The 24,374-nt window shown below is 42.5% G+C and overlaps 1 protein-coding gene across 2 annotated transcripts; it reads right to left on the bottom strand.

Moving 5' to 3' along the window:
* Window positions 1-171: 171 nt before the first annotated feature.
* On the bottom strand, window positions 172-24,374 carry LOC115144929 (nuclear receptor ROR-beta-like). 2 transcript variants are annotated; one of them, XM_029686079.2, is made up of 10 exons: window positions 24,043-24,374; window positions 7,788-7,873; window positions 7,137-7,278; window positions 6,388-6,819; window positions 6,150-6,271; window positions 5,895-6,027; window positions 4,211-4,318; window positions 3,889-3,999; window positions 3,652-3,764; window positions 172-3,514 (listed from the first exon to the last, which is right to left on the bottom strand). In XM_029686079.2, exons 1-10 carry the CDS (start codon window positions 24,047-24,049, stop codon window positions 3,353-3,355), a joined length of 1,416 nt encoding a protein of 471 aa, XP_029541939.1. In that variant the 5' UTR covers window positions 24,050-24,374; the 3' UTR covers window positions 172-3,352. The 2 variants fall into 2 exon arrangements, with proteins under 2 accessions (XP_029541939.1, XP_029541941.1); XM_029686081.2 differs by lacking the exons at window positions 7,137-7,278; window positions 24,043-24,374.

Below are 24,374 nucleotides of genomic sequence, written 5' to 3' on the forward strand. Positions count from 1 at the left end.
AGATATTACTTAACTGTATATCTTTTGTTAAATATTTAACAATTGACCTATCTTTATTCCAAATGATTGATATTCCTATCTGTAAAACTAATAAACTGGTGTGGATCACCCAATTCCAATGGTTAGGAAGTTTAAATACTGTACATGAGTAAGCACACAAACAACATCAACTTATTGTAAAATGACTTTTATTACATTCTTAAATCCACATATTGTGTCTCCATTGTTGCTACAACAAGAACTCTTAAATGTGTTAAAAAATACTCTTAGGCTTCATATTCATAATATATCCTAAATTATATATTTTTTAAATCTAGATTGATTTCAATAATCATCTTAAAATAGAATGAAAACATGATAATAAATAGAAGTATCATGAAAAGATTTAGGGAGATATTATTGAAAAAATAGAACAACTCTCCAAGACAAAAAGGAGGACACTAAAACTGATAAGAAAAAATATGACAGACTACGATAGAAATTAAGAAACAAAAGATCACAACAAAACCAACACAGGATACATAGATTAAAATCCATCTTTAAATGTAATTACATTTTAGATCCTATTTATTCAAAAATGTAGGCTCAAAAGTCCTGTAATAATATTGATATTAGACTGGGATCAAACCTTTGATACTTTTGTGAACAACATTCACAAGAACATGTACACTGTGATCAAGGTTTTAAGGTCTTCTTCTATTCCGCGCAAGGTGTCGGACTAGGTTAACTGATGAAAACACTGGAACAGAGAGCCCAGCTATCTCCCTGAGTGACTGAGAGGAAATGTAACTGCACACATTGCGAACTGCCTTAAAAGAAAGAAAAGCCGTTTTATGTGTGAAAATACATAACCATCTAAGTTCTAAACACTTACAAAGCATTTCACTTAATATAATCTCCTCTGCCTTACGAACCATAAACTCAAGTCAGTTAAACTAGTTCCGTGGAAAAGTTGAGTGTTGTTATGTTGAGAGAATTAAAAACCTCTTGTGCTGTACTTTTAAGGGGTCTCAGGCTAGATCGCTTATGAAGTCTACTGAGACATCTAACCAGGGCTGTTAAGACCTTCCTAGCTGAAATCAGGAAAGACATTATTGCACAGTCCCAATATGACACAGTGGTAAGCTCCCAGAAAAGTTTATCCCCCTAAATACCAACTACTTTTATATATACAGTATGAAGAACCGCACTGTTCCAGCATTGCATAGTGAAACATGATTATTGAAATATAATTGGACAGAAAATATTCAAGGCCCGTAAGTGATTCTCTCTTATTGTGGTAAAAGTAATACAAGTATTCTGCTCTGACCAAACCTTTCACACTGCAGCTTGTCTATGTACAAGCTTTGTACTGAGGGTGTTGAGAGTTTTTTTAAATCCCAAAAGCCCTTTTAAGAATTGTTCAAAAGTAATATCCTGCAACACCCAATGTCCCTCTCCATAAAAAGAGATATTAATCTAACTTTAACTTCCTGGTATAGATTAATAAAAATCTGTGCTCTCATTGAAGACAGAGGGGCAGATTTAATGCTCCCAAATAAACAGTGTGGAAAAATATATAAACATAAAATACATATTTTTGTACTCTATCATCATCCTTCAAATTGCATTATAAATTCTGACATCTTAAATACTCTATAATCTAAATGTTGAAATCCCTAACTCTGGGGGGTAGCTGATGGCTCTGTTAACCCTTCATTATGCCGTGAGTGTTTTTTGAGAGGGTGAGGTAAACAGGGGAGGGTTAGGGAGAGAAGGCATCATTAACAAATCATCACACTTTCAGTTCAGTCTGAAACAGTAGACTGCATAAAAACATACAGAGGGAGCCTGAGTCCCCACCTTCCCCATACTGGTCAAAGCTCAAACTCCTTCCAAATTGTTGTTGGTGCCGAGCTGGGAGCACTGGAAAGTGTTTTCACTACCTATTTGTTTTCTTCTTATCATCTGCTTCCTTTCCCTCTTGAACAAAGTCTTGTATTGGACCTACAGACCCCTGGTTTGAGGGATCCTTCATCTCCTGGGGAACTCTCTATCTCATTTGCTTTAGTCCTGCCTGTCTGAGGCAGGAGGATGTCCCACTTCTGTCAGTTTCAGGAGGACGTTCGTCAGTCTCTGAGCTGGAACCCTGAGATTATTTGTAGCACGAGAAAAGTGTCCAGATTGGGTGAGGGAGGGCTCATTGTCGGTAAGTGCTATTCATCTAATAATTTTCCATCCAGGTACCCCAGAATATGACCAGAAATACTTTGAAAGACGCAGTCCTGGCGAATCTATTTATTTATTTGCCTTTATTTAACCAGCTGAGTCATTGATAACACATTCTCTTTTACAATAACAACCTGAATCATTTTTACATATTATACATCTCCCCCTCTCCCTCCCTCTCAATGTATATATATATTTAAATCCCTGTCTAATTTGATTTTTACATTAGTAAATATAAGAGTATAGATAAAGAACATTTAAAAATACTTATGTGATTCTTCTCTCTTGCTCTCTCTCTAAGTGGCATTTGCAAGGGAAAATGTAGTGGGACTGAGGTCTTTGATTGCACCTAAAAAATGTAAGTCAAGCTGAAAAATATCAGTGTCTGAATGTAGGCCTGTAAATATACATGTGTAGGTCAGCATAAGTGCTTTGTCTTAGTGCTGTGTGTGCAAGTCTGCATGCATGGTAATTTACATTACATTACATCGTCCATGTCTTGCATGCAAAAAAATGTGCCCGCTTATCCATTTGATCTTGGTCCCTTTAAACAGTTTGTTCATAGGATACAAAACTGCAAAGTATGGGCACTACCAAATAAGAAACTGGAGAAAAAAAATTGAGCTGTCAAACTGCAATAAGATAAAAAAGAGACTACACAGCATCTCCTCCAATGGGGCAGGATTGTATAGTACATTCAGTCTCGTGCCTTGGGCTGTGCTGCATGTCTGTGGGGTACATTCAAGATTATCTTACAAGGACTTACACTGAGACCTGGAAAATAAGTTAAACTGGTTTTACAGAGGACTTCAGCTTAAAGGGAGATCTCAAGCTCTCAAGCGCTTAGAAAAACCATCGGAGATTGCAAAAATACATTCTCAGAACCGTTTTACTCCCCCCAAAATAGGCAGCATGCATATAGTACCCAGCACCTAGTGTTGAATTTTGTAGCCTGGACTGGCTTACAGTCCAAGCAACTCCATAAGGTGGAGGTCTGAGGTGAGAGTAGTATGTCCTAAAGTGTAGCGTGCAGGGTTGTCACAGAGCTGCTGGTTACTTCGCTGTTGCCACATTCCTCTCCCTACCTCTCGTTCCCTACATCTTTTTGTCTCTATATGAATCACTTTCATATCTAAACAGATTTTTAGTCCATTGTGGAGTCTGGGAAGGTGATTTCACTGCTGAACACCTCACGGTACAGAGGGGGGAAATTGAATGCAGTCTCCGGGTGGAGCAGACGGAAAAACTCGAGCTTGTCAATGTGTAGATTACAGATGGACTTCATCATGGGAAGCTTCGACACCATCTTAGAGGTAGAATAAGAGACACAGAGAAAGGAAAAAGCAAGATAGAAAATGTGTATCTTTCACATTTCACCCCAAATCCTTTAACAAAAGCCTGTTTGAGGAATAAAGGAATATATCATCGTCTGCCAATATGTACCTTTGCCAGTTTCTCCTCTGATGAGCCACCTCTGTGTAGACAATGTTGCAGAGCCAGATATACTTTCTCTTGAAGCTTCTGTACCTGTTGCCTGTCTGTCAACCATGGTCGGTCTGGAGGAAAAAAAGAGCAACAACCACAGTCAGTCTGCTGGTTTTCCTTCTTACATATTACTTAGTGTCTGTTTCAGAGCTGAGACATCACCCCAGTCAACGGGAGACAGTGTGAGAGGATTACCTGGTGACAGGAGAACAGAAGCACTGAACAGAGCCATCTCCTCTTCAGAGAGCTGCATACAACTCAGGCTCTTGGCCAGGTCAAACACAGCACCCACAAGGTCATCACAACCTTCAAGGAAAGAGGGGGGAAAAACACGTGTCTTCAAAACAGAAACGTCTGACTTGGTTCACTTTTTTTAAAAAGTAAGCTATAAAAAAGGGTTGACCTAGCATTTTTCGACTATGTGGGTGGGTGAATATATTTATATACTTTTTTTATGTGTGTGTGAATATACTCTGATGAAATATTAATGCTTTGGTTTCATAAAGAGGGGACTCACCAAGAGCTTTGAAGGTCTGTGCGCTAGCAAACTTGCTATCAAACAGAATAGTGTTGTTGATGGGGTTGTAGGCACGACACATGCGAATCAGAAGCACATCCAGACATCCTGAAGAGGAGATCGTAAAGAGAGTGTAAAGATGGAGAGGGGGAGAGAGAGGAAGAGGAAAAGGGGGACAAAGGATGCTCCAACACGTACACACAAACAATATGAAATAAAACATGAATTCCATGTTGTCAGTCAATAGAATACATCCATTTCATATCACAACATCAAATGTATTTCAATCAATTATAAATTGAATAATTTTTACAATACAATTTGTTACAATTCAAACAAAGATGATGAACAAACAGCACATAAAAGGAAAGGTGGGTGAGAAGAAAAACAAGAAGATCCATCATTAGAATAATAACTTTTTTCTTGAACATCATTGGAAACAGAATGTGGCCTTTGCCACATAAGGTTAAATTGATTGTATATTCTAAAATGTAGTCCTAAGTGGCGAAGTTTGTTTGTCTGCAGACACACATGTTTGTCAAATATACTATTGTGTATGAATGCTGTAGTACTGAAACATGGAAATGCAGTTAATGCTTACATGCTCAGGTTGTCTGAACAGGAACTACAGTGGGCTCCGAAATTGTTCACACCCTTGATAAAGATGAGCACAAATGACTGTATATAATATAGTGGCAAGAAAAAGTATGTGAACCCTTTGGAATTACCTGTATTTCTGCATAAATTGGTCATAAATTTAGATCTGATCTTCATCTAATCACAACAATAGACAATCACAGTCTGCTTAAACTAATAACACACAAATTATTGTATTTTTCTTGTCTATATTGAATAAATAATTTAAACATTTACAGTGTAGGTTTGAACCCCTAGATTAATGACTTCTCCAACAGCTAATTGGAATCAGGAGTCAGCTAACCTGGAGTCCAATCAATGAGACGAGATTGGAGAATCCTTCAAGATCCTTGATATCCTTTGTCTGCGCATTTGGACTACCGTCTTCAATTCAAACCACAGGTTTACAATTGGTTTCAAGTCCGGAGACTGAGATGTCCATTGCAAATGTAGATTTTTGTGGCCAATTAACTGTTTCACATACATCAATATCCACATGGAAATGGTTGATTGGCCACAAAATCCACATGTTGCAATGGCCATCTCAGTCTCTGAACTTGAACCCCATTGAAAAACTGTGGTTTATATTGAAGAGGGCAGTCCATAAGCGCAGATAAAGAATATCAAGGATCTGGAAGGATTCTGTATGGCGGAATGGTCTAAGATCTCTCCCAATGCGTTCTCCAACTCATAAAACATTTTAGAAAAAGGCTCAGGGACGTTATTCTCGTAAGGTGAAATCAGGGATGTCAATCATTTTGACCTCTACCTTTTTGAGAAAAATAATGGTTACTTGTTTAACAAAATCTCTTTCTCTGAGAAATTGTATTAGTATAAAATAATATAATTTCCCCAATGTTTCTTGCATACAATATAGCTCAGTATTTGAATTATTTATTTTATACAATCATTTTTGCTCATCTTTATCAAGGGTGTGATTAATATCAGACCCCACTGTGTGCTTTGAGGTCAGAGAAAGCTGGTGTATGAGGCCATGGAATAGAGTTGTGAAATGCACTCATCTTATGTCCTAACAATAGTTACTGACCTGCTTTGAGAAGAATGACCTGGTCGTTCTGACAGAGATCCAGGAATCCAGTGATGCGCTTGGCAAACTCCACCACGTACTGGATGGCATTGGTGAGGTGGATGGCACACTGCTGCCACATGACCTCCGCAGACTGAAAGAGAGAACAAAGGGATGCCCATGTTAGATATAACATTGGGAATAGCACATAGTCGTGTAAGAGTAAATAGGTCACAGGTCACTGAGTTAATCTTGGTACAGGACATTGATGTTTACCTTGCTCTGGAAGCTGCGTGTCTCCTCAGGGGTGTACAGGGACCAGATAAGCCTCTTCAGCTCCTCACTGCCATGCTGACTGGTCTCTATGTGAGACTTTACCACACTAGCAGTTATACGTTCTAGAAATGGACAAGACATGTATGGTTTAGCTATCAACCACACTCAATGAAAAAATGATCTAGTGTTAGTTATAGTGACATACAGCCGATGGTGATAGAGTGACTGTTCCACTTACCAATCTCGAGCATGGAGAATCCCTCGGGTAGAGGGTTGAGCAGCGCGTGTGTGAACAGGCCGGACTCGTGCAGCAGCTGGTACTCGTGCTTGATGTGGTGGTTGCTGTCTCCGAAGTCCAGTCTGTTCTGTTCGGGTGAGCTTTGAGAGGAGGAGCTGCTACCCCCGCTTCCCCCCATCATTTCCAGATTGCAGAACTCTCTTTCAGCGCCCTCTGGTGTCAGGGGCAGGTCACACAGCAGGCCGTCTGGCAGGGTGATGTCATCAAGGTCGCTGAGAGCGGCACTGGAGCCTCTGCTGTATGCCCGGCTGTGACCTCCGACCTCGCCTCCCTCCTCACGGGCGGCAGTTAACTCCTGGGACGCCTGGTGCTTCTGGACCTCAGCATACAGGCTGTCTCTCTGCTTTTTGGACATGCGGCCAAACTTCACCGCTGTACCAGGAAAGGAGATAGAGTCAGAAAATAATCAGGGAATGAATTATGAGCTCATATAGTAAGTCCATATGGAGCCAATATGGAACTTGAACAATTGCAAATATAGAAGAAAATCCACTGATAATTTCATTTCATGGCATCACTGCTGTCTCTCAGGCATGACTCCAGGAGTGATTTTACACAGTGTAACACAACTCCACATTTGGCCTTTCAATAAGACCCAGAGAGCTCTAGCGTCCGGTGAAGAGACAGACAGGGGTCCCCTCTGGACTGACCTTGCTGTGTGTGTATGTGTGTGTGTGTTTCACATTCACCATCACGGCTCATGCCTAGGGCCAGGCACTTCTGCAGCCGGCAGTGTTGGCAGCGATTCCGATTGGTACGGTCAATCAGACAGTTCCTCTGCCGGGAACAGGAGTATATAGCATTGTTCTGCTGGCTGCGTCGGAAGAAGCCCTGCAAACACACACACAAGCACAAACACCAGGGAGGCAGGTAACCTAGCGGTTAGAGCGTTTGGCCAGTAACCGAAAGGTTGCTAGTTCGAATCCACGAGACGACTAGGTGAAAAACCTGTCGCTCTGCCCTTGAGCAAGGCACTTAAACATAATCGCTCCAGGGTTGCCATCAATAATGGCTGATCCCTGGCCGTGATCCGACTCTCAGGGGGAGTGGGAATTGCAAAAAAACACATTTCAATTTCATACCAAACACTTATACAGGTTCCACACTTGTACAGGTTCTACACTTGTACAGGTTACACAAGTGTGAAACAGGACACATAAGCTTGAGCTATTTGACCATGAATACAGGTGCAGGGATGGATGGGCACTGGGCAAGGGCATACAATATATAAATAGTCTAAATTGATTGAATTTGCTGTGGTTATTCTAGAGGGATGACAGTAGGCAGAACTAAAATAGAACACTTGGAGTAAGTATATCTCTGAGATTGAGGTAGCTCACCTTGCAGCCTTCGCAGGTGATTACACCATAGTGGATCCCAGATGACTTGTCCCCACAGATCTTGCAGGGTATTACTTCAATTTGTGCTGGAAGTAGAGAGAGAGGAGGAACATTTAGTACACTGCATACTTAACACTAAAGACTCACTAGACTAGATAATAAAATATAACTTGATGGTGACTTGGGTTTTGATCTCTTCATGATATGGTCCTTAGAAACTGTGCCAGAACTGTCTGAGAAAGTGCAAGACAGGTGTAGATATACCTACCCTATCAAATAAGAAGGGATAGAAACATCTGCTCAATCTTTGCTCCCAACTGCCCTGATTTTGAACTCAACAGAAACACTATACTCCGAGTCGGTATCCACGTCATACGAAGGAATTTCCCTTGACAACACCCACAAATTGGGGAAAACAAACATTCTTTCCCATTGACCCCCATTGTATAAGAGCCAACTTCATTGTCAATTTTTTGTTATATATGAATTACATGCAGAAAAACTGCTGTGTTGTTTAACCAGCCCAAAAATCCTGATCTACGGTTCGCAATGTTCCCACATAGAGAAATAGAGCCTGCGAGATGAGTCCTGTGGCTTCAGGCTATTTGGCGTGGGAGAGTGGGAAATGTGGGGAACCGGTGCCCAAGTAGGCTACTACTTTGAAGAATCTCAAATATGAAATATATTTTGATTGGTTTGGTTACTACATGAGTCCATGTGTTATTTCATAGTTTTGATGTCTTCACTACTATTCTACAATGTAGAAAATAGTAAAAAATAAAATGAGTAGGTGTGTCCAAGCGTTTGACTGGTACTATACCTGTGGAAAAAAATGTCATCACAGGTAAGACATTTAACTTGTTTAGTATAGTCTGTTTGTATCGTCACTCACTACTTGTAGCTGTATAGTCCATTTGTTTGTGTTGTTGGTCTTGGCTAGCTTAATGTTCTAGCACTGTCATGAAAAGGGGCATGAGGGAAGCCCTACAATATGATGTTTTTCTAAGTAGTGAGAATGCTTGGGCAGAAGCAGGCAATGTTGAAAAGTATCCTTTAGACATGTTGTACTTTTCTTAAATGTAGTTTTGTAATTGACTGAAACAAACAAACAACAAGAAAAAGGTTACGTTTTTGCTGTGAGCCAATGGGGTAAACCACAGGTTGTTTTCCCCACAGACATGCGGGGACGTTTCATCTAATACCGACTGGCACTATCAGAGTCAAAAGCCAATTTGCAGCATTTTACTGATGATACGAATATAGAATTGATTCATATAAACAGAACATTTAACAGTATGTGCAACAGTGTGTGTACAGCCCTGAGCCCTCTCTCCCTGGAACAGGCTATTATTTACATCATACCAGAATAGCAGGTTAATTGTATTTACTGGGCCTGGGGTAATAACGTTTCACTGTTCCTCCTCCAGGGTGAATTAAATGTTCGAAGAGGTTAACAAAAGCCCCCGCTTCAGGAGAGCCTCCTCTGCTACACAAGATAAAATGGCTACTCTCAAAAACAAATGGTTGTTTTTCTCTGTTCGCTCTGACTGCTGGGTGTGTTAAATATTTTTTTTCGAAACTATTTTGTATTACAGTGACGCAAGGCGTTATGTAACATTTACTTTGCAGGTAGCAACTGTATTAACGGCCCTTTACCAACACAACCAATCACCCGAGTGAGCCTGTGTCTAGATACAGTAAGTGCGTGACACACGGGGAGCAAAGCAAATGACTAAACTATAAAGTTGAAATCTCAGCATCATAGATAGGAAGGGAGAATGCTCAACTACAACTGGGTGGGAGTCTTTTGCATAATGTGAGTGAGATATTTGAGTGGCTTCCCGGATATAATTCCTACTGACCTACAAAAAGCAAATAGGGAAATAAAAATATAAAGGCAGTGGAAAAAAACCTCTCTCTCTCTCTACCCCAACTAGCGGCCCTGGCCCCCACCCTCTCCCTGTTATATAACTGCTGTCTGGCCGAGTTTCACAAACACACTCATTCAGGGGAGGTGACCCTAGCAACGCCGTGACGAGCCTACCCCTTCCCTCTCTTATCGTTCCCATAGGTTCCTGGGAGCATAGCTTTGTCTCTGATATGTTAACTGACATGCTGCTCAGCTGTGTGGAACAGTCAGGCTATGAGAGAGGAGGAGCTGTTCTACTGACACACTTTCCAATTCAGCAAGGGGAGGCGCTTTGGTTGGCATCCCTGGCAATTCATCTGATTTCTTTCTTTCCTGTTTTAAGGTGGAACCAAATCTGACTCAATCACTGACAGGGGAATGGAAATGTTCACAGGCTAAAAAACAACAGTCAATGTTTGATTAGTGAAAGATTGATTTATCACTTTAGAATCTGTAGAGTAAATACAAGTGTATCGACATCCATGTTCCACTTATGTAACACCAGGGAGTGTGAGAGTATTTTAAACATATGTGCAGTATATTCTGAAGGGGCCCTGATTGTAACTTACACTGGTGCTCAACTTGTGGAAGCATGTCAGGTATTTGTGCAGTTTCAGCTGTCTCGGAGCAGTTCATAAAACTAGTTCTACCCCTAGCATAACCACTGAGTCCTGCAGGAGTGTTATGGGCTGTCTGGACAAGTCAGTTACATAATGGGTCATGGCTTCAACACCTGAACCCTTTTTATACAACTCTAATTCATTTCAAGACATTTGAATCACGTGAAAGAATATGGCATTTAAAGTACACAAAGTACAACGCAGTTTGTAGCACTATGAAGCACTGCAGAATGTCAGCGAAGTTCCTGGACATTGTTTCAAGAATGACAAGTTCTCGTGGGCCTTACTTTTCTGGTTTGGTCAGTGGGTCAGGGATGTTTGACCTGAAGTCTTCCTCTGCCAGCAAGTTTAAGCAAAGGACTTTGTCCTTTACGCTCATAAATGAACTCTCTCTAGGAAGACTTATCTCATGGAAAACAACAAGTAATAACTATGTAATAGCCATTGTCCCATGGTAAATACTAGGTAATTAGTGGGCAGAAAAATAAAGTGTTTATGGAACGCCTGGGGGTGCCGGTCAGCCTCACCTCAGGTTTTCACCCCGAGAGTAACGGGCAGGTGGAGAGAGTCAACCAGGATGTGGGTAGGTTTCTGCGGTCCTATTGCCAGGACCAGCCGGGGGAGTGGGCGGTTTTCATCCCCTGTGCTCTGGATATTTGTGTTTTTCCTTGTTGGAACATTGCTTAATTTTGAGTAAATTCTCTGATTATTACTCATACCTGTGTCCTGTGCCTGACATACGGGAGCGTATGACGGAACGGCTGCCTGGTGCTAGGGGTTCCTACTCCAGCTGGAGCTCTACCTAGCAGCCGTCCAGCCGGCCCCTTCAGGACGGGAGAGAGTGAGCGCCCTCATCTCTTGTCTGATGGGTAAAGCACTGGAATGGGCCAACACCATCTGGGGAAGGGAAGGCCCGACGTTGGACAATTACGAGGATTTCGATCATCCACCTGAAGGGAGAGCGGCGGGGGAACACTTGTATCATCTAAGACAGGGGAGCGCTTACAACCTGGTGCGTATCCGGGCGGGGGATGAGTGGAAGACGGCGTTTTGCACCACTTCTGGGCACTATGAGTACCTCGTCATGCCGTACGGGTTAATGAATGCTCCATCAGTCTTCCAATCCTTTGTAGATGAGATTTTCAGGGACCTGCACGGGCAGGGTGTAGTGGTGTATATAGATTACATTCTAATATACTCCGCTACACGCGCCGTGTCCCTTGTACGCAGGGTGCTTGGTTGACTGTTGGAACATGACCTGTACGTCAAGGCTGAGAAATGTCTGTTCTTCCAACAGTCAGTTTCCTTCCTAGGGTATCGCCTTTCCGTATCAGGGGTGGAGATGGAAAATTACCTCATTTCAGCCGTGTGTAATTGGCCAACTCCAACCACGGTAAAGGAGGTGCATCGGTTCTTAGGGTTTGCCAACTACTACCGGAGGTTTATCCAGGGTTTTGGTCAGGTAGCGGCTTCCATTACCTCCTTGCTGAAGGGGGGACCGATGCGACTGCAGTGGTCAGCTGGGGCAGACAGGGCTTTTAGTCACCTGAAGGCTCTGTTTACCTCGGCTCCCGTGCTGACTCATCCTGATCCCTCCTTAGCGTTCATAGTAGAGGTGGACGCGTCCGAGGCTGGGATAGGAGCTGTGCTGTCTCAGCGCTCGGGTACGCCACTAAAACTCTGCCCCTGTGCTTTCTTTTCAAAGAAGCTCAGCCCGGCGGAGCGAAATTATGATGTGGGGGACCGGGAGCTGTTGGCTGTTGTCGGGGCTCTGAAGGCATGGAGACATTGGCTTGAGGGGGCTGGACACCCTTTCCTCATTTGGACTGACCACCGCAATCTGGAGTACATTCGGGCAGCGAGGAGACTGAACCCTCGCCAGGCGAGGTGGGCCATGTTTTTCACCCGCTTTGTTTTCACCCTATCCTACAGACCAGGTTCCCAGAACGTTAAGGCAGATGCACTGTCCCGGATGTATGACACAGAGGAGCGGTCCGCGGATCCCACTCCCATAATTCTAGATTCTTGCCTGGTGGCACCGGTGGTATGGGAGGTGGACGCGGACATCGAGCGGGCGTCACATGCAGAGCCCACTCCCACACAGAGTCCAGTTGGGCGTCTGTACATTCCATTTGATGTCCGCAATCGTTTGTTCTGTTGGGCCCACACGTCACTCTCCTCTGGTCAGCCTGGCATCAGTTGGACAGTGCGCTGTTTTGCTGGGAAGTACCGGTGGCCCACGTTAGCCAAGGACGTGAGGGTTTATGTTTCCTCCTGCTCGGTGTGCGCACAGTGCAAGGCACCTAGACACCTTCCCAGAGGGAAATTACAACCCCTTCCCATTCCACAACGACCGTGGTCACACCTATTGGTGGATTTCGTGACGGAACTTCCCCCGTCACGGGGCAACACCACGATCCTGGTCGTTGTGGATCGGTTTTCTAAGTCCTGCCGTCTCCTTCCTTTGCCCGGTCTACCTACGGCTCTACAGACTGCGGAGGCCCTGTTCACCCATGTATTTCGGCACTACGGGGTGCCTGGGGATATAGTTTCTGATCGGGGTCCCCAATTCACGTCTAAAGTCTGGAGGGCGTTTATGGAACACCTGGGGGTGCCGGTCAGCCTCACCTCAGGTTTTCACCCCGAGAGTAACGGGCAGGTGGAGAGAGTCAACCAGGATGTGGGTAGGTTTCTGCGGTCCTATTGCCAGGACCAGCCGGGGGAGTGGGCGGTTTTCATCCCCTGTGCTCTGGATATTTGTGTTTTTCCTTGTTGGAACGTTGCTTAATTTTGAGTAAATTCTCTGATTATTACTCATACCTGTATCCTGTGCCTGACTCCGCCTTATCCATTAAACTAATCGCTGACACATATTCTTATCTTTAATTATTTCTTATTGTTGCTGCATTGTCAAGAAGGAACCTGCATGTAAGCATTTCGTTGGAGAGTGTATACCATGTGTATCCAGTACATATGACTCAAAAAACTTGAAACATGAACTAGGTTGAATGTCATTACACTTATGGTGGTTGTAATAGATGTCCCTTTCCATTAAACGTGCACAGGTAACCTAGTTAACCTACTTTTGAAGTAATTTTTTTGACAATCAGATGAAAACTGTCATGACTGGATGAGTATATGACACATTTTTAAAAAATGTTGCGTACGCGCAGTTATTATATTGAAAAAATCCCCCTAAACTGGGTCCGTGCCCCACCTTGGCCACCCCAGTCAAAATGTTCTGGACACACCACTGGCAATAATAACGTACAATACTAGCTAGCAAATTCACACTGCTTCAAAAAGTGCTGACAACATTCATGCTTTATTTAATATGCAGACAATTGTGAGAAAGGTGGGAAATGTTTTGCAGTTAGTAGTGAAGCAGTTAGTGGTACTGTCAGACTTCTTTCACATAGGATTTACGATATGTTGCCTGAAAAAAAAAGGGCAATGTTTATATGACCCCCTTACAAACAGGCCATTCAACTTTTATATAGCCATTGCTTAAGGCTGGCACCACAGGCTGAAATGACATTTTTATTATGTACAGTTGAAGTCGGAAGTTTACAAACACTTAGGTTGGAGTCATTAAAACTCCTTTTTCAACCACTCCACTGATTTTTTGTTAACAAACTATAGTTTTGGCAAGTCGGTTAGGACGTCTACTTCATGTATGACACAAGTAATTTTTCCAACAATTGTTTACAGACAGATTATTACACTTATAATTCACTGTATCACAATTCCAGTGGGTCAGAAGTTTACATACACTAAGTTGACTGTGCCTTTAAACAGCTTGGAAAATTTCAGAAAATGATGTCATGGCTTTAGAAGCTTCTGATTGGCTAATTGACATCATTTGAATCAATTGGAGGTGTACCTGTGGATGTATTTCAGGCCTACCTTCAAACTCAGTGCCTCTTTGCTTGACATTATGGGGAAATGAAAAGAAATCAGCCAAGACCTCCGAAGAAAATGGTAGACCTCCACAAGTCTGGTTCATCCTTGGGAGCATTTTCCAAATGCCTGAAGGTACCACGTTCATGTGTACAAACAATAGTGCGCAAGTATAAACACCATGGGACCATACAGCCGTCATCCCGCTCAGGAAGGAGACAGCCAGACTACGGTTTGCAACTGCACATGGGGACGAAGATCATACTTTTTGGAGAAATGTCCTCTGGTCTGATGAAACACAAATATAACTGTTTGGCCATAATGACCATTGTTATGTTTGGAGAGGCTTGCAAGCCGAAGAACACCATCCCAACCGTGAAGCATGGGGGTGGCAGCATCATGTTGTGGGGGTGCTTTGCTGCAGGAAGTTCAAACTTGGTCGCAAATGGGTCTTCCAAATGGACAATGACCCTAAGCATAATTCTAAAGTTTTGGCAAAATGGCTTAAGGACAACAAAGTCAAGCTATTGGAGTGGCCATCACAAAGCCCTGACCTCAATCCCATAGAACATTTGTGGGCAGAACTGAAAAAGCGTGTGCGAGCAAAGCATGTGCGAGGCCTACAAACCTGACTCTGTTATGCCATCTCTGTCAGGAGGAATGGGGCCAAAATTCACCCAAATGATTGTGGGAAGCTTATGGAAGGCTACCCGAAACGTTTGACCCAAGTTAAACAATTTAAAGGCAACGCTACCAAATACTAATTGAGTGTGTGTAACCTTCTGACCCACTGGGAATGTGATGAAAGAAATAAAAGCTTAAATAAATCCTTCTCTCTACTATTATTCTGACATTTCACATTCTTATAATAAAGTGGTGATCCTAACTGACCTAAGACAGGGAATTTTTACTTGGATTAAATGTCAGAAATTGTGAAAAACTGAGTTTAAATGTATTTGGGTAAGGTGTAAACTTCCGACTTCAACTGTACCTATCAATTTTAAGATTTGTTGGTATCTTCGTCCATTAATATCAGTATTTTCAAGGAGTAAACATAAAAATGTCAAAAACTTGAATAAAATGTATTTTTTAAATTTAGTTTCTCATACTACTGTCATCAAAATTTTTATGAATTTTAACCACTTTAAAATGGACATAAATCAATAATTGCAATCTCACTACATTAAATTACACATAATTTAAAAGCATATTTCATAGAGAATGTTACAAACTGGACTATATTCAGTAACTTACTTTGTCAGACTCTTCCCACACACAAATGTATTTTTCTCAGGTTCAAAAGCATTTGCATTCACCAAATTTTCTGTGGTTATCCTAAGATATATTCTCCAGACTTGCACAGAGAAAATTGTTGATATGTTGTAAAAATGTTATTCTAGATAACATTTTCTTTGGAAAAATGAACCAAAAATGTCTTTAATATTCTACAGATAGAAAGATGAAAAATGTATTTATCCAAATCTGCTCTGGACAACTCAGATCCTGGAGTATTTTAACAAAATTAAACTTTAGGCTGACTTCATTCAGTGTCCCCCCAAAACTTTTTGTGCGATATGCAAATATGTGCATATTTGATGAGATATTGCCTAATTTGCATACTTTTACAACATATTTCTAGAACATGTTAATACAAAAAAGTCTTAGAAAAGTCTGGTAAAAGTTGATTGTTATATGATTAAGGGGTAAAAAAAATACCCTATCAGGGTGCCTTGCAAGTCACAACTGAGCAAGACAAATTCAACTTTGACCCTGTTGTTTCGATCATTGTCATGGTAACCTGACATGACAGAAAGCAGCATCATCATGTTCTAAATTCCTCCGATAGAACAGAAGAGAGTGCACTGCTTTCATTTCTTCACATTCACAGCAGTAAGTTAGCAGTTCGTCATACTTGTTGCAGGCTGCAAAGGCGTCAATTTCCTACTTAACTCCACACAAAAAAATCAGGAAAAATATGCATACTGTCTTAATAAAACTACCTTTTCCTCCCCCATGCTATGGTGGCTAGATTCTTCTGGACTAGCAGGGGTAAACAACAGACTGGTGCAACCTGTTTGGCTGAATGCGGTACATAACACATAGCCACCCAAGACAGTAGGGGAGAGGGAGGGACAGGTAGCCTAAAATCACACACTGGTAACGATTTTCAAATGGAAGATGCACCACCAAATTTTACAGTACATATGGGGGTATTTGAATTTGGACCACAGAATTATACCTACGGAGGAGCGGCTTCTATGGAGGATCTTTGAAGGTCTTTTAACTTCACAGTTGGCTTAACTTTGGACCAGAGAAGCTAGCTGTGTGTGCACAGTGGCACCCGAATGAAAAAAAACATCTTACTTTTAATAAATCCAATGTGAAATGTGATAACTATAGTGTCCCTAACTAGCAGTGAAAAAGTTAATCCATTCTAATTACAAATCTCTCTCTATCATCTGAATCACACTTGTAACTTCAGTAGGCTACAGCTATGCTTCAGAGGGGGAGGGGCAGGTAGCCTACACACACACACTGGCAAAGATTTTCAGCTTGCAGGCAGACACTGGAAGAAGTTTCTGATTGACAGAGGTAGGGCTTTGCATAGGTGCTTGCTGTTTTTTTTTTTGTGGGACTGGAATAAAATGCCCGGAACGTCAAATAGCGTTATTAACCAGTTCCCATGCTTTTAAAACAATGGTTCTGTTCCGGAACAGTTTAGATCACTTTAGTTCTCGGGTTCTGATTATGTTCCTTGAAAGATGTTGTTATTTTCTAGATTTCAGTTCTGTTCCATGAACCGGTACTAGTCCCTGGTTTTATGTAGTCACTGGTCGCTGGGTATTAGGAGTGTATTGCCGGCTACGCTATTTACATTTGGGCACCAAAGACCAGACAACGTATAGTTTGGTGAACCATGGAACCTTGGGGCATACTAGGTCAGTTGGTGGAAACAAAAGTACAGGCTTTGTCGCCTGCAATAAGTCAGCAAAAAGTTGCTGGCAAAACGTCTTGGTTTGAAAGGTGCAGGCTTTACTGCAGGTTTTACTGCTGGGACAAGCAAACTGTCTGTCTCTGTCAGCCAGTTTGCTTGTCCCAGCAGTAAAGCCTGCAGTCACAGATACTTTTCTCTCTTATCTTACCTAACCAAACAGCTCACAGGGAGTCCGAAGGTCCTATTTACCTTCTACTTTGTCTTTACTTGACACGCTGTATGTTTAACCTCGAAGTAGTACCGCATAGCGATATACTTTAGCACAAACGCTACAGCCAGAGCGTTTAACCTACATTGCATATGCGATAAGGGTGCTTTAAGGTATATATAATATGGTCCTCTTGTCCTAGAGCTTAATTTCAGGGTTAAGGGGACATTTAGTTCTTAAAACATAACTCTCTCTCTAGGCTGGGCTGCTGATGGGGCCTTCAACTACAGTACCTAGCTTGCACCTGTTTTCTAAACAGTTGTGTGGATAGTGATAACTTATCCCTCCCTCCCTCTCTCCACTTCAGTGTGACCTACAGACACAAAGTATTCTGTGAGAGGGTATGGCTGATACAGAGCCCCACTCTTTAAATATAACAGGTGGAGAGAGTAATTCCTCTGTAGGAGTAACAGGAGTTGACTGAGAGGCCCTAAGGCAGGAGTGGATGGTGCAAAAATTGTTTTTATTTATTTGACCTTTATTTAACCAGGTAGGCTAGTTGAGAACAAGTTCTCATTTGCAACTGTGACCTGGCCAAGATAAAGCAAAGCAGTTCGATACCATTCAACAACACAGAGTTACACATGGAATAAACAAACATACAATCAATAATACAGTAGTAAAATCGATAAACAACATGTGCAAATGAGGTAGGATAAGAGAGGTAAGGCAATAAATAGGCCACGGTGGCGAAGTAATTACAATATATCAATTAAACACTGGAATGGTAGGGTGTGCAGAAGATGAATGTGCAAGTAGGGATACTGTGGTGCAAAGGAGCAAGATAAATAAATGAATACAGTATGGGGATGAGGTAGATTGGATGGGCTATTTACAGATGAGCTATGTACAGGTGCAGTGATCTGTAAGCTGCTCTGACAGCTGGTGCTTAAAGCTAGTGAGGGAGATATGAGTCTCCAGCTTCAGAGATTTTTGCAGTTCATTCCAGTCATTGGCAGCAGGGAACTGGAAGGAGAGGCGGCCAAAGGAAGAATTGGCTTTGGGGGTGACCAGTGAGATATACCTGCTGGAGCCCGTGCTACGGGTGGGTGCTGCTATGGTGACCAGTGAGCTGAGATAAGGCAGGGCTTTACCTAGCAGAGACTTGTAGATGACCTGGAGCCAGTGGGTTTGGCGATGAGTATGAAGCGAGGGCCAGCCAACCAGAGCATACAGGTCGCAGTGGTGGGTAGTATATGGGGCTTTGGTGACAAAACGGATTGCACTGTGATAGACTGCATCCAATTTGTTGAGTAGACTGTTGGAGGCTATTTTGTAAATTACATCGCCAAAGTCGAGGATCGGTAGGATGGTCAGTTTTACGAGGGTATGTTTGGCAGCATGAGTGAAGGATGCTTTGTTGCGAAATAGGAAGCCAATTCTAGATTTTATTTTGGATTGGAGATGCTTAATATGTGTCTGGAAGGAGAGTTTACAGTCTAACCAGACACCTAAGTATTTGTAGTTGTCCACATATTATAAGTCAGAACCATCCAGAGTAGTGATGCTGGACAGGCGGACAGGTGCGGGCAGCGAACGGTTGAAGAGCATGCATTTAGCTTTACTTGCATTTAAGAGCAGTTGGAGGCCACGGAAGGAGAGTTGTATGGCATTGAAGCTCATCTGGAGGTTAGTTAACACAGTGTCCAAAGAAGGGCCAGAGGTATACAGAATGGTGTCATCTGCGTATAGGTGGATCAAAGAATCACCAGCAGCGAGAGCGACATCATTGATGTATACAGAGAAGAGAGTCGAGAATTTAACCCTGTGGCACCCCCATAGAGACTGCCAGAGGTCCGGACAACAGGCTTTTCGATTTGACATACTAAACTACCGGAGAAGTAGTTGGTGAACCAAGCGATGCAATCATTTGAGAAACCAAGGCTGTTGAGTCTGCCAATAAGAATGTTGTGATTGACAGAATCGAAAGCCTTAGCCAGGTCGATGAATACGGCTGCACAGTAATGTCTCTTATCAATGGCGGTTATGATATAGTGAAACCAGATTGCATAGCGGAGAAGGTACGGTGAGATTCAAAATGGTCGGTAATCTGTACGTTAACTTGGCTTTCAAAGACCTGAGAAAGGCAGGGTAGAATAGATATTGGTCTGTAGCATTTTGGGTCTAGATTGTCTCCCCCTTTGAAGAAGGGGATGACCGCGGCAGCTTTCCAATCTAAGGGAATCTCAGACGATACGAAAGAGAGGTTGAACAGGCTAGTAATAGGGGTTGCAACAATTTTGGCAGATAATTTTAGAAAGAGAGGGTCCAGATTGTCTAGCCCGGCTGATTGGTAGGCGTCCAGATATTGCAGCTCTTTCAGAACATCAGCTATCTGGATTTGGGTGAAGGAGAAGTGAGGGAGGTTTGGGCAATTTGCTGTGGGGAGCGCAGGGCTGTTGACCGGGGTAGGGGTAGCCAGGTGGAAAGCATGGCCAGCCATAGAAAAATCCTTAGTGAAATTCTCAATTATTGTGGATTTATTGGTAGTGACAGTGTTTCCTAGCCTCAGTGCAGTGGGCAGCTGGGAGGAGGTGCTCTTATTCTCCATGGACTTTACAGTGTCCGAGAACTTTTTTGAGTTTGTACTACAGGATGCAAATTTCTGTTTGAGTTTGAGTTTGAGTTTATTTTTTATTTTTACAGGGACAGTGCACATTAATCAACGTTTCAGTAAAAGTGCCGGTTTTAGCCAGCCGGCTAATTTTCAACCGCAGTCCCTGGGCAGGTTATTAAAAACAATTACAATATAGACAATAGCAACATAGAACAAGCAAGACATAGCAACATAGGACAAGCAAGACATAGCATACAGACAGAGCAACATAGGACAAGCAAGACGTAGCATACAGACAGAACAAAAAGCAGCAATACAAAATTCATAAAAGCAACAAAGTGTTTCCACACCTCACAAGCTACAGACAACAGACAACATGGAAAGCGGCAACACACAGCTAGGGACCATGTTCACAAATCTGATTGACCTTTAGCCATGTCTTCAAGCATTTTGTGAAAGTGTGATATGTGGTGCAGTTATGTGTGTCTGATGGCAGTGTATTCCAGACATGGGAAGCTCTCACAGAGAATGCAGATTTACTAAAGGTGCTTTTCCTTAGGGGAACTATACAGTCACCTCTCATGGCAGACCTTGTGGATCTGCTGCCATATGTCTGGGTTTTCTGTTTAACAAAAATATTGAGTGGAGGGGGAGCCAGGCCATTAAGGATCTTGAATACAAGACATGCGTCGGTGTATTGCACAAGATTTTCCCAACTCAAGAGCTCATGCTTTCTAAGGATGTGACAATGATGATGGCTATTGGGCTTCCTATCAAGCACTTTGAGAGCCTGTTTGTAGACAGACTGGATAGGTCTTAATGTTGTACAGCAAGCTTGGGCCCAACTAGTCAAGCAGTATGTTAAGTGGGGAGTATCATAGTTTCGAAGTACAGTTTTGCTACCTCTGTAGTCAAACAATTTCGTATAAATCGGAAATGAGCTAGGTTGAATTTGGTTATTTGAATTACCTTTTTCACATGCTTTTTAAAAGAGAGGTTGGAATCAAGTATAATGCCAAGGTACTTAAAATCGGATACCACCTGGAGCTTCTCCCCTGACACATAGACATCTGGCTCAGTAGCATCTGTTGCCCTCTTTGTGAAGAACATGCAAACAGTTTTTTTCACATTGAGATGCAAACACGAGTCACTGAGCCACTTTGTAACCTGGACCATTACAGTAGTGAGTTCTTGTGCAGCTTGTTGTTTGCTCTTTGCATGCACATATATCACTGTATCATCTGCATACATTTGAACTTCAGACCCAGTACAGACAGAAGGCAGATCATTAATGTACAGGCTGAACAGGAGGGGCCCCAGTATTGACCCTTGGGGCACGCCCACATCATAGCTACGAGTGGGCGACAGCTCATTGCTCACTCGGACACACTGAGTTCTACCTTCAAGGTATGATTTCATCCATCTCAAGGCATCAGGGGAAAAGTTGAACTTGGACAATTTTGTGATGAGAATCTCATGGTTAACAGTATCAAAAGCCTTCCTTAGGTCCAGAAACACAGCCCCAACAGCACCCCCTTTGTCCATCTTGGACTTCACATTTTCCAGAAGAAAGCAGTTGGCCGTTTCTGTGGAGTGTTTCGCTCTGAAGCCAAACTGCATGGAGTGTAATGTGAAGGGGCTGTTGTTGAGGTGGGCAATCAGTTGTTCTGCTACACACTTTTCAACAACCTTTGACACCACAGGTAGTATACTAATGGGCCTGTAGTTACTCACGTCAGCAGGGTCGCCTGATTTAAAGATGGCTGTTATTATGGCCGACTTCCATACCCTTGGAAACACACCGAGACTAATAGATGTGTTGGTGACCTTAGTAATGGGGCCAATGAGTGACTCTTTGTAGTTTTTAAGAAAGGTAGAGTCCATCCCAAACACATCTTTGGCTTTAGAGTTCTTTAGTGAGCTAATCACCTTGTTCACCTTTGACTCAGAAACCTCCCTTATGATGAAGACAGGTTGAGTGTCATTCACTAGCACTGAGCCTGAGAAACCAGTGGAGGGGTTCTGTGTCAGTACCCTGACAGAGTCAATAAAGTAGGAATTGAAGGCTATATTGCTATTTCGACTGCATCCTGTGTTAGATTCAAAAAGCTAGCCTTAGCTTTCCTAACTGCCGGTGTATATTGGTTCCTAACTTCCCTGAAAAGTTGCATATCAGGGCCTCTCGGGTGGCGCAGTTGTTAAGGGCGCTGTACTGCAGCGCCAGCTGTGCCACCAGAGACTCTGGGTTTGCGCCCAGGCTCTGTCGTAACCGGCCCCGACTGGGAGGTCCGTGGGGTGACGCACAATTGGCCTAGCGTCGTCCGGGTTAGGGAGTGGTTTGCCAGTAGGGATATCCTTGTCTCATCGCGCACCAGCGACTCCTGTGGTGGGCTGGGCGCAGTGCGCGCTAACCAAGGTTGCCAGGTGCACGGTGTTTCCTCTGATACATTGGTGCGGCTGGCTTACGGGTTGGATGCGCGCTGTGTTAAGAAACAGTGCGGCTTGGTTGGGTGGTGTATCGGAGGACGAATGACTTTCAACCTTAGTCTCTCCCGAGCCCGTACGGGAGTTGTAGCGATGAGACAAGATAGTAGCTACTAAATAATCGGATACCACGAAATTGTGGAGAAAACGGGGTAAAATTCAAAAAAAAAAAGGGGGGAAAAATTAAAGTTGCATATCACGGGGGCTATTCAATGCTAATGCAGAACGCCCTCAGTCACCAATGATGGTGACTGATGATCTAACCTAGTTACATTAGGTTAACAAGAGGTGAAATGTAGGCTACTGGTTGTTGGTCCCCATATCCTGCTGCGACTCCGCATAGAAATTGCATAATAAATGTAAAATCCGAATGAATATTTTGGATAAAAGATATTAGATCTTTTTTTTAATTTAACAGTCAGCTGTCTGGTAAAGTATGAAAGACCAACATGTGGTCTTTTGGCTTTTGTAAATAAATGATTTGCCATATGATGCAAAAAAAAAATGCCTACCAAATAATAACTGGCCTACAATAAATGGTTTAATATGCCTTGTAGGTAAAGGAGGTTGCTTGTACACCAGAAAAGGCTCTGTTTTTGACAGTCAACCGCATGGGTTTGCACATGCCATGAAACCTCTGCTCTGCCATCCCCTAGTAACCACTGGTTATTTTTTTCACTGATAATGTCCTCAGATTGAAGTAATAATAGGCTCATGTTAATGGGATGCCTTAGAAATGACGAGAACCCTAAGAAGCCATGCCTCCCCACCCGCCCATCCTCCACCCTCTCTGAACGCTGTGTAATCCTCAATGACAGAACTAGGTCAATGGAACAGCGGACTCTACCTCACACAGTCCGCCATGACTGGATGCAGAAAACAACAACAACACCCGCCCACGCACCACGAGTAGGAATGAAACGAAATCAGCACTCTCAAGTTTTGAGAATTTGGGGAAAAATATAATATAATATAATATTAATACATATATTTTATATGATCAAGTTAATTATGACCAACAGTACTAATGCAAATACAACCTACCCACGTCCAGAATGGCAAACAGAGCTGAACAAAGATAATATGTAGGCCTAATAAGTCTTTCAATCACTCTCCCACCTCCCTTTTCTTACATAACAAAAAATGCTTGCTGCCAATTGCTGGCAAAGACAAACAAATCACCATCTACATTCATCTGCACACTAATAGCCTATGGGACATTTTTACTTGAGTTTGGTGTACTTTTTAAATGTGCAGATTTAAAAGTGCAGTGTTTTTATTCTTCTAAATTAACTTTGTAAAACATCCTGACGAAGCCCATAGAGTGGGTTACTTGATTATTTGTCATATCTCATGGCCAAACAGTTTAACTTATCTGAGATCTATGTCGTCGTTCATTCCCAAGCGCGCCCAGTTTCAACACATGCACCTCGGTCCCACAGTTCAGTAGACTATTTCAAAGTAATGCGTCTATCACAGTTTACATTACTCCCATACAAAACTGTCACTTTAATGAGCAAAACCCAGACATATACATATATGCTATACATGTTTGTAATTATTAGAATAAATGTAAACGTACCTCTCATATCCTTGCTGTTATTATATTTGAGTCGCAAAACTCAACGTAAAGAAAATAAAACGAAGGAATATAAAGATTATATACGCTTTTTCGCTCCGAAAAGGAGCTGTTGAAAGTAAAAACAACAAATCCTAATATGTTTTCTAATAGCTGGTATGTGAAACAAACAAAATATCAAACGAATAGGTTAAGTTTGTTAACGTATTTACTCCGTGTAGCACAAGTATTCTTCCTGTGACTGTCCTGTGACTGTGACTTCCCACCTCGTTCCTGTACTGGTGCTCACTGTCTCTTATCGCTCGCTGCTGTAACCTTCTTTCGGCGCGTGGACT

This window comes from Oncorhynchus nerka, linkage group LG17, assembly GCF_034236695.1.
Source record: "Oncorhynchus nerka isolate Pitt River linkage group LG17, Oner_Uvic_2.0, whole genome shotgun sequence".
Lineage (NCBI taxonomy): Eukaryota > Metazoa > Chordata > Actinopteri > Salmoniformes > Salmonidae > Oncorhynchus > Oncorhynchus nerka.

What these genes read in the sequence shown, in the direction of transcription:
- LOC115144929 (XM_029686079.2), bottom strand. An exon ending in TCACCTGCGAAGGCTGCAAG is followed by an intron (nt 7,279 to 7,787) that starts GTGAGCTACCTC and finishes GTGTGTTTGCAG; the next exon opens with GGCTTCTTCCGACGCAGCCA. An exon ending in CAGAGGAGAAACTGGCAAAG is followed by an intron (nt 3,515 to 3,651) that starts GTACATATTGGC and finishes TCTACCTCTAAG; the next exon opens with ATGGTGTCGAAGCTTCCCAT.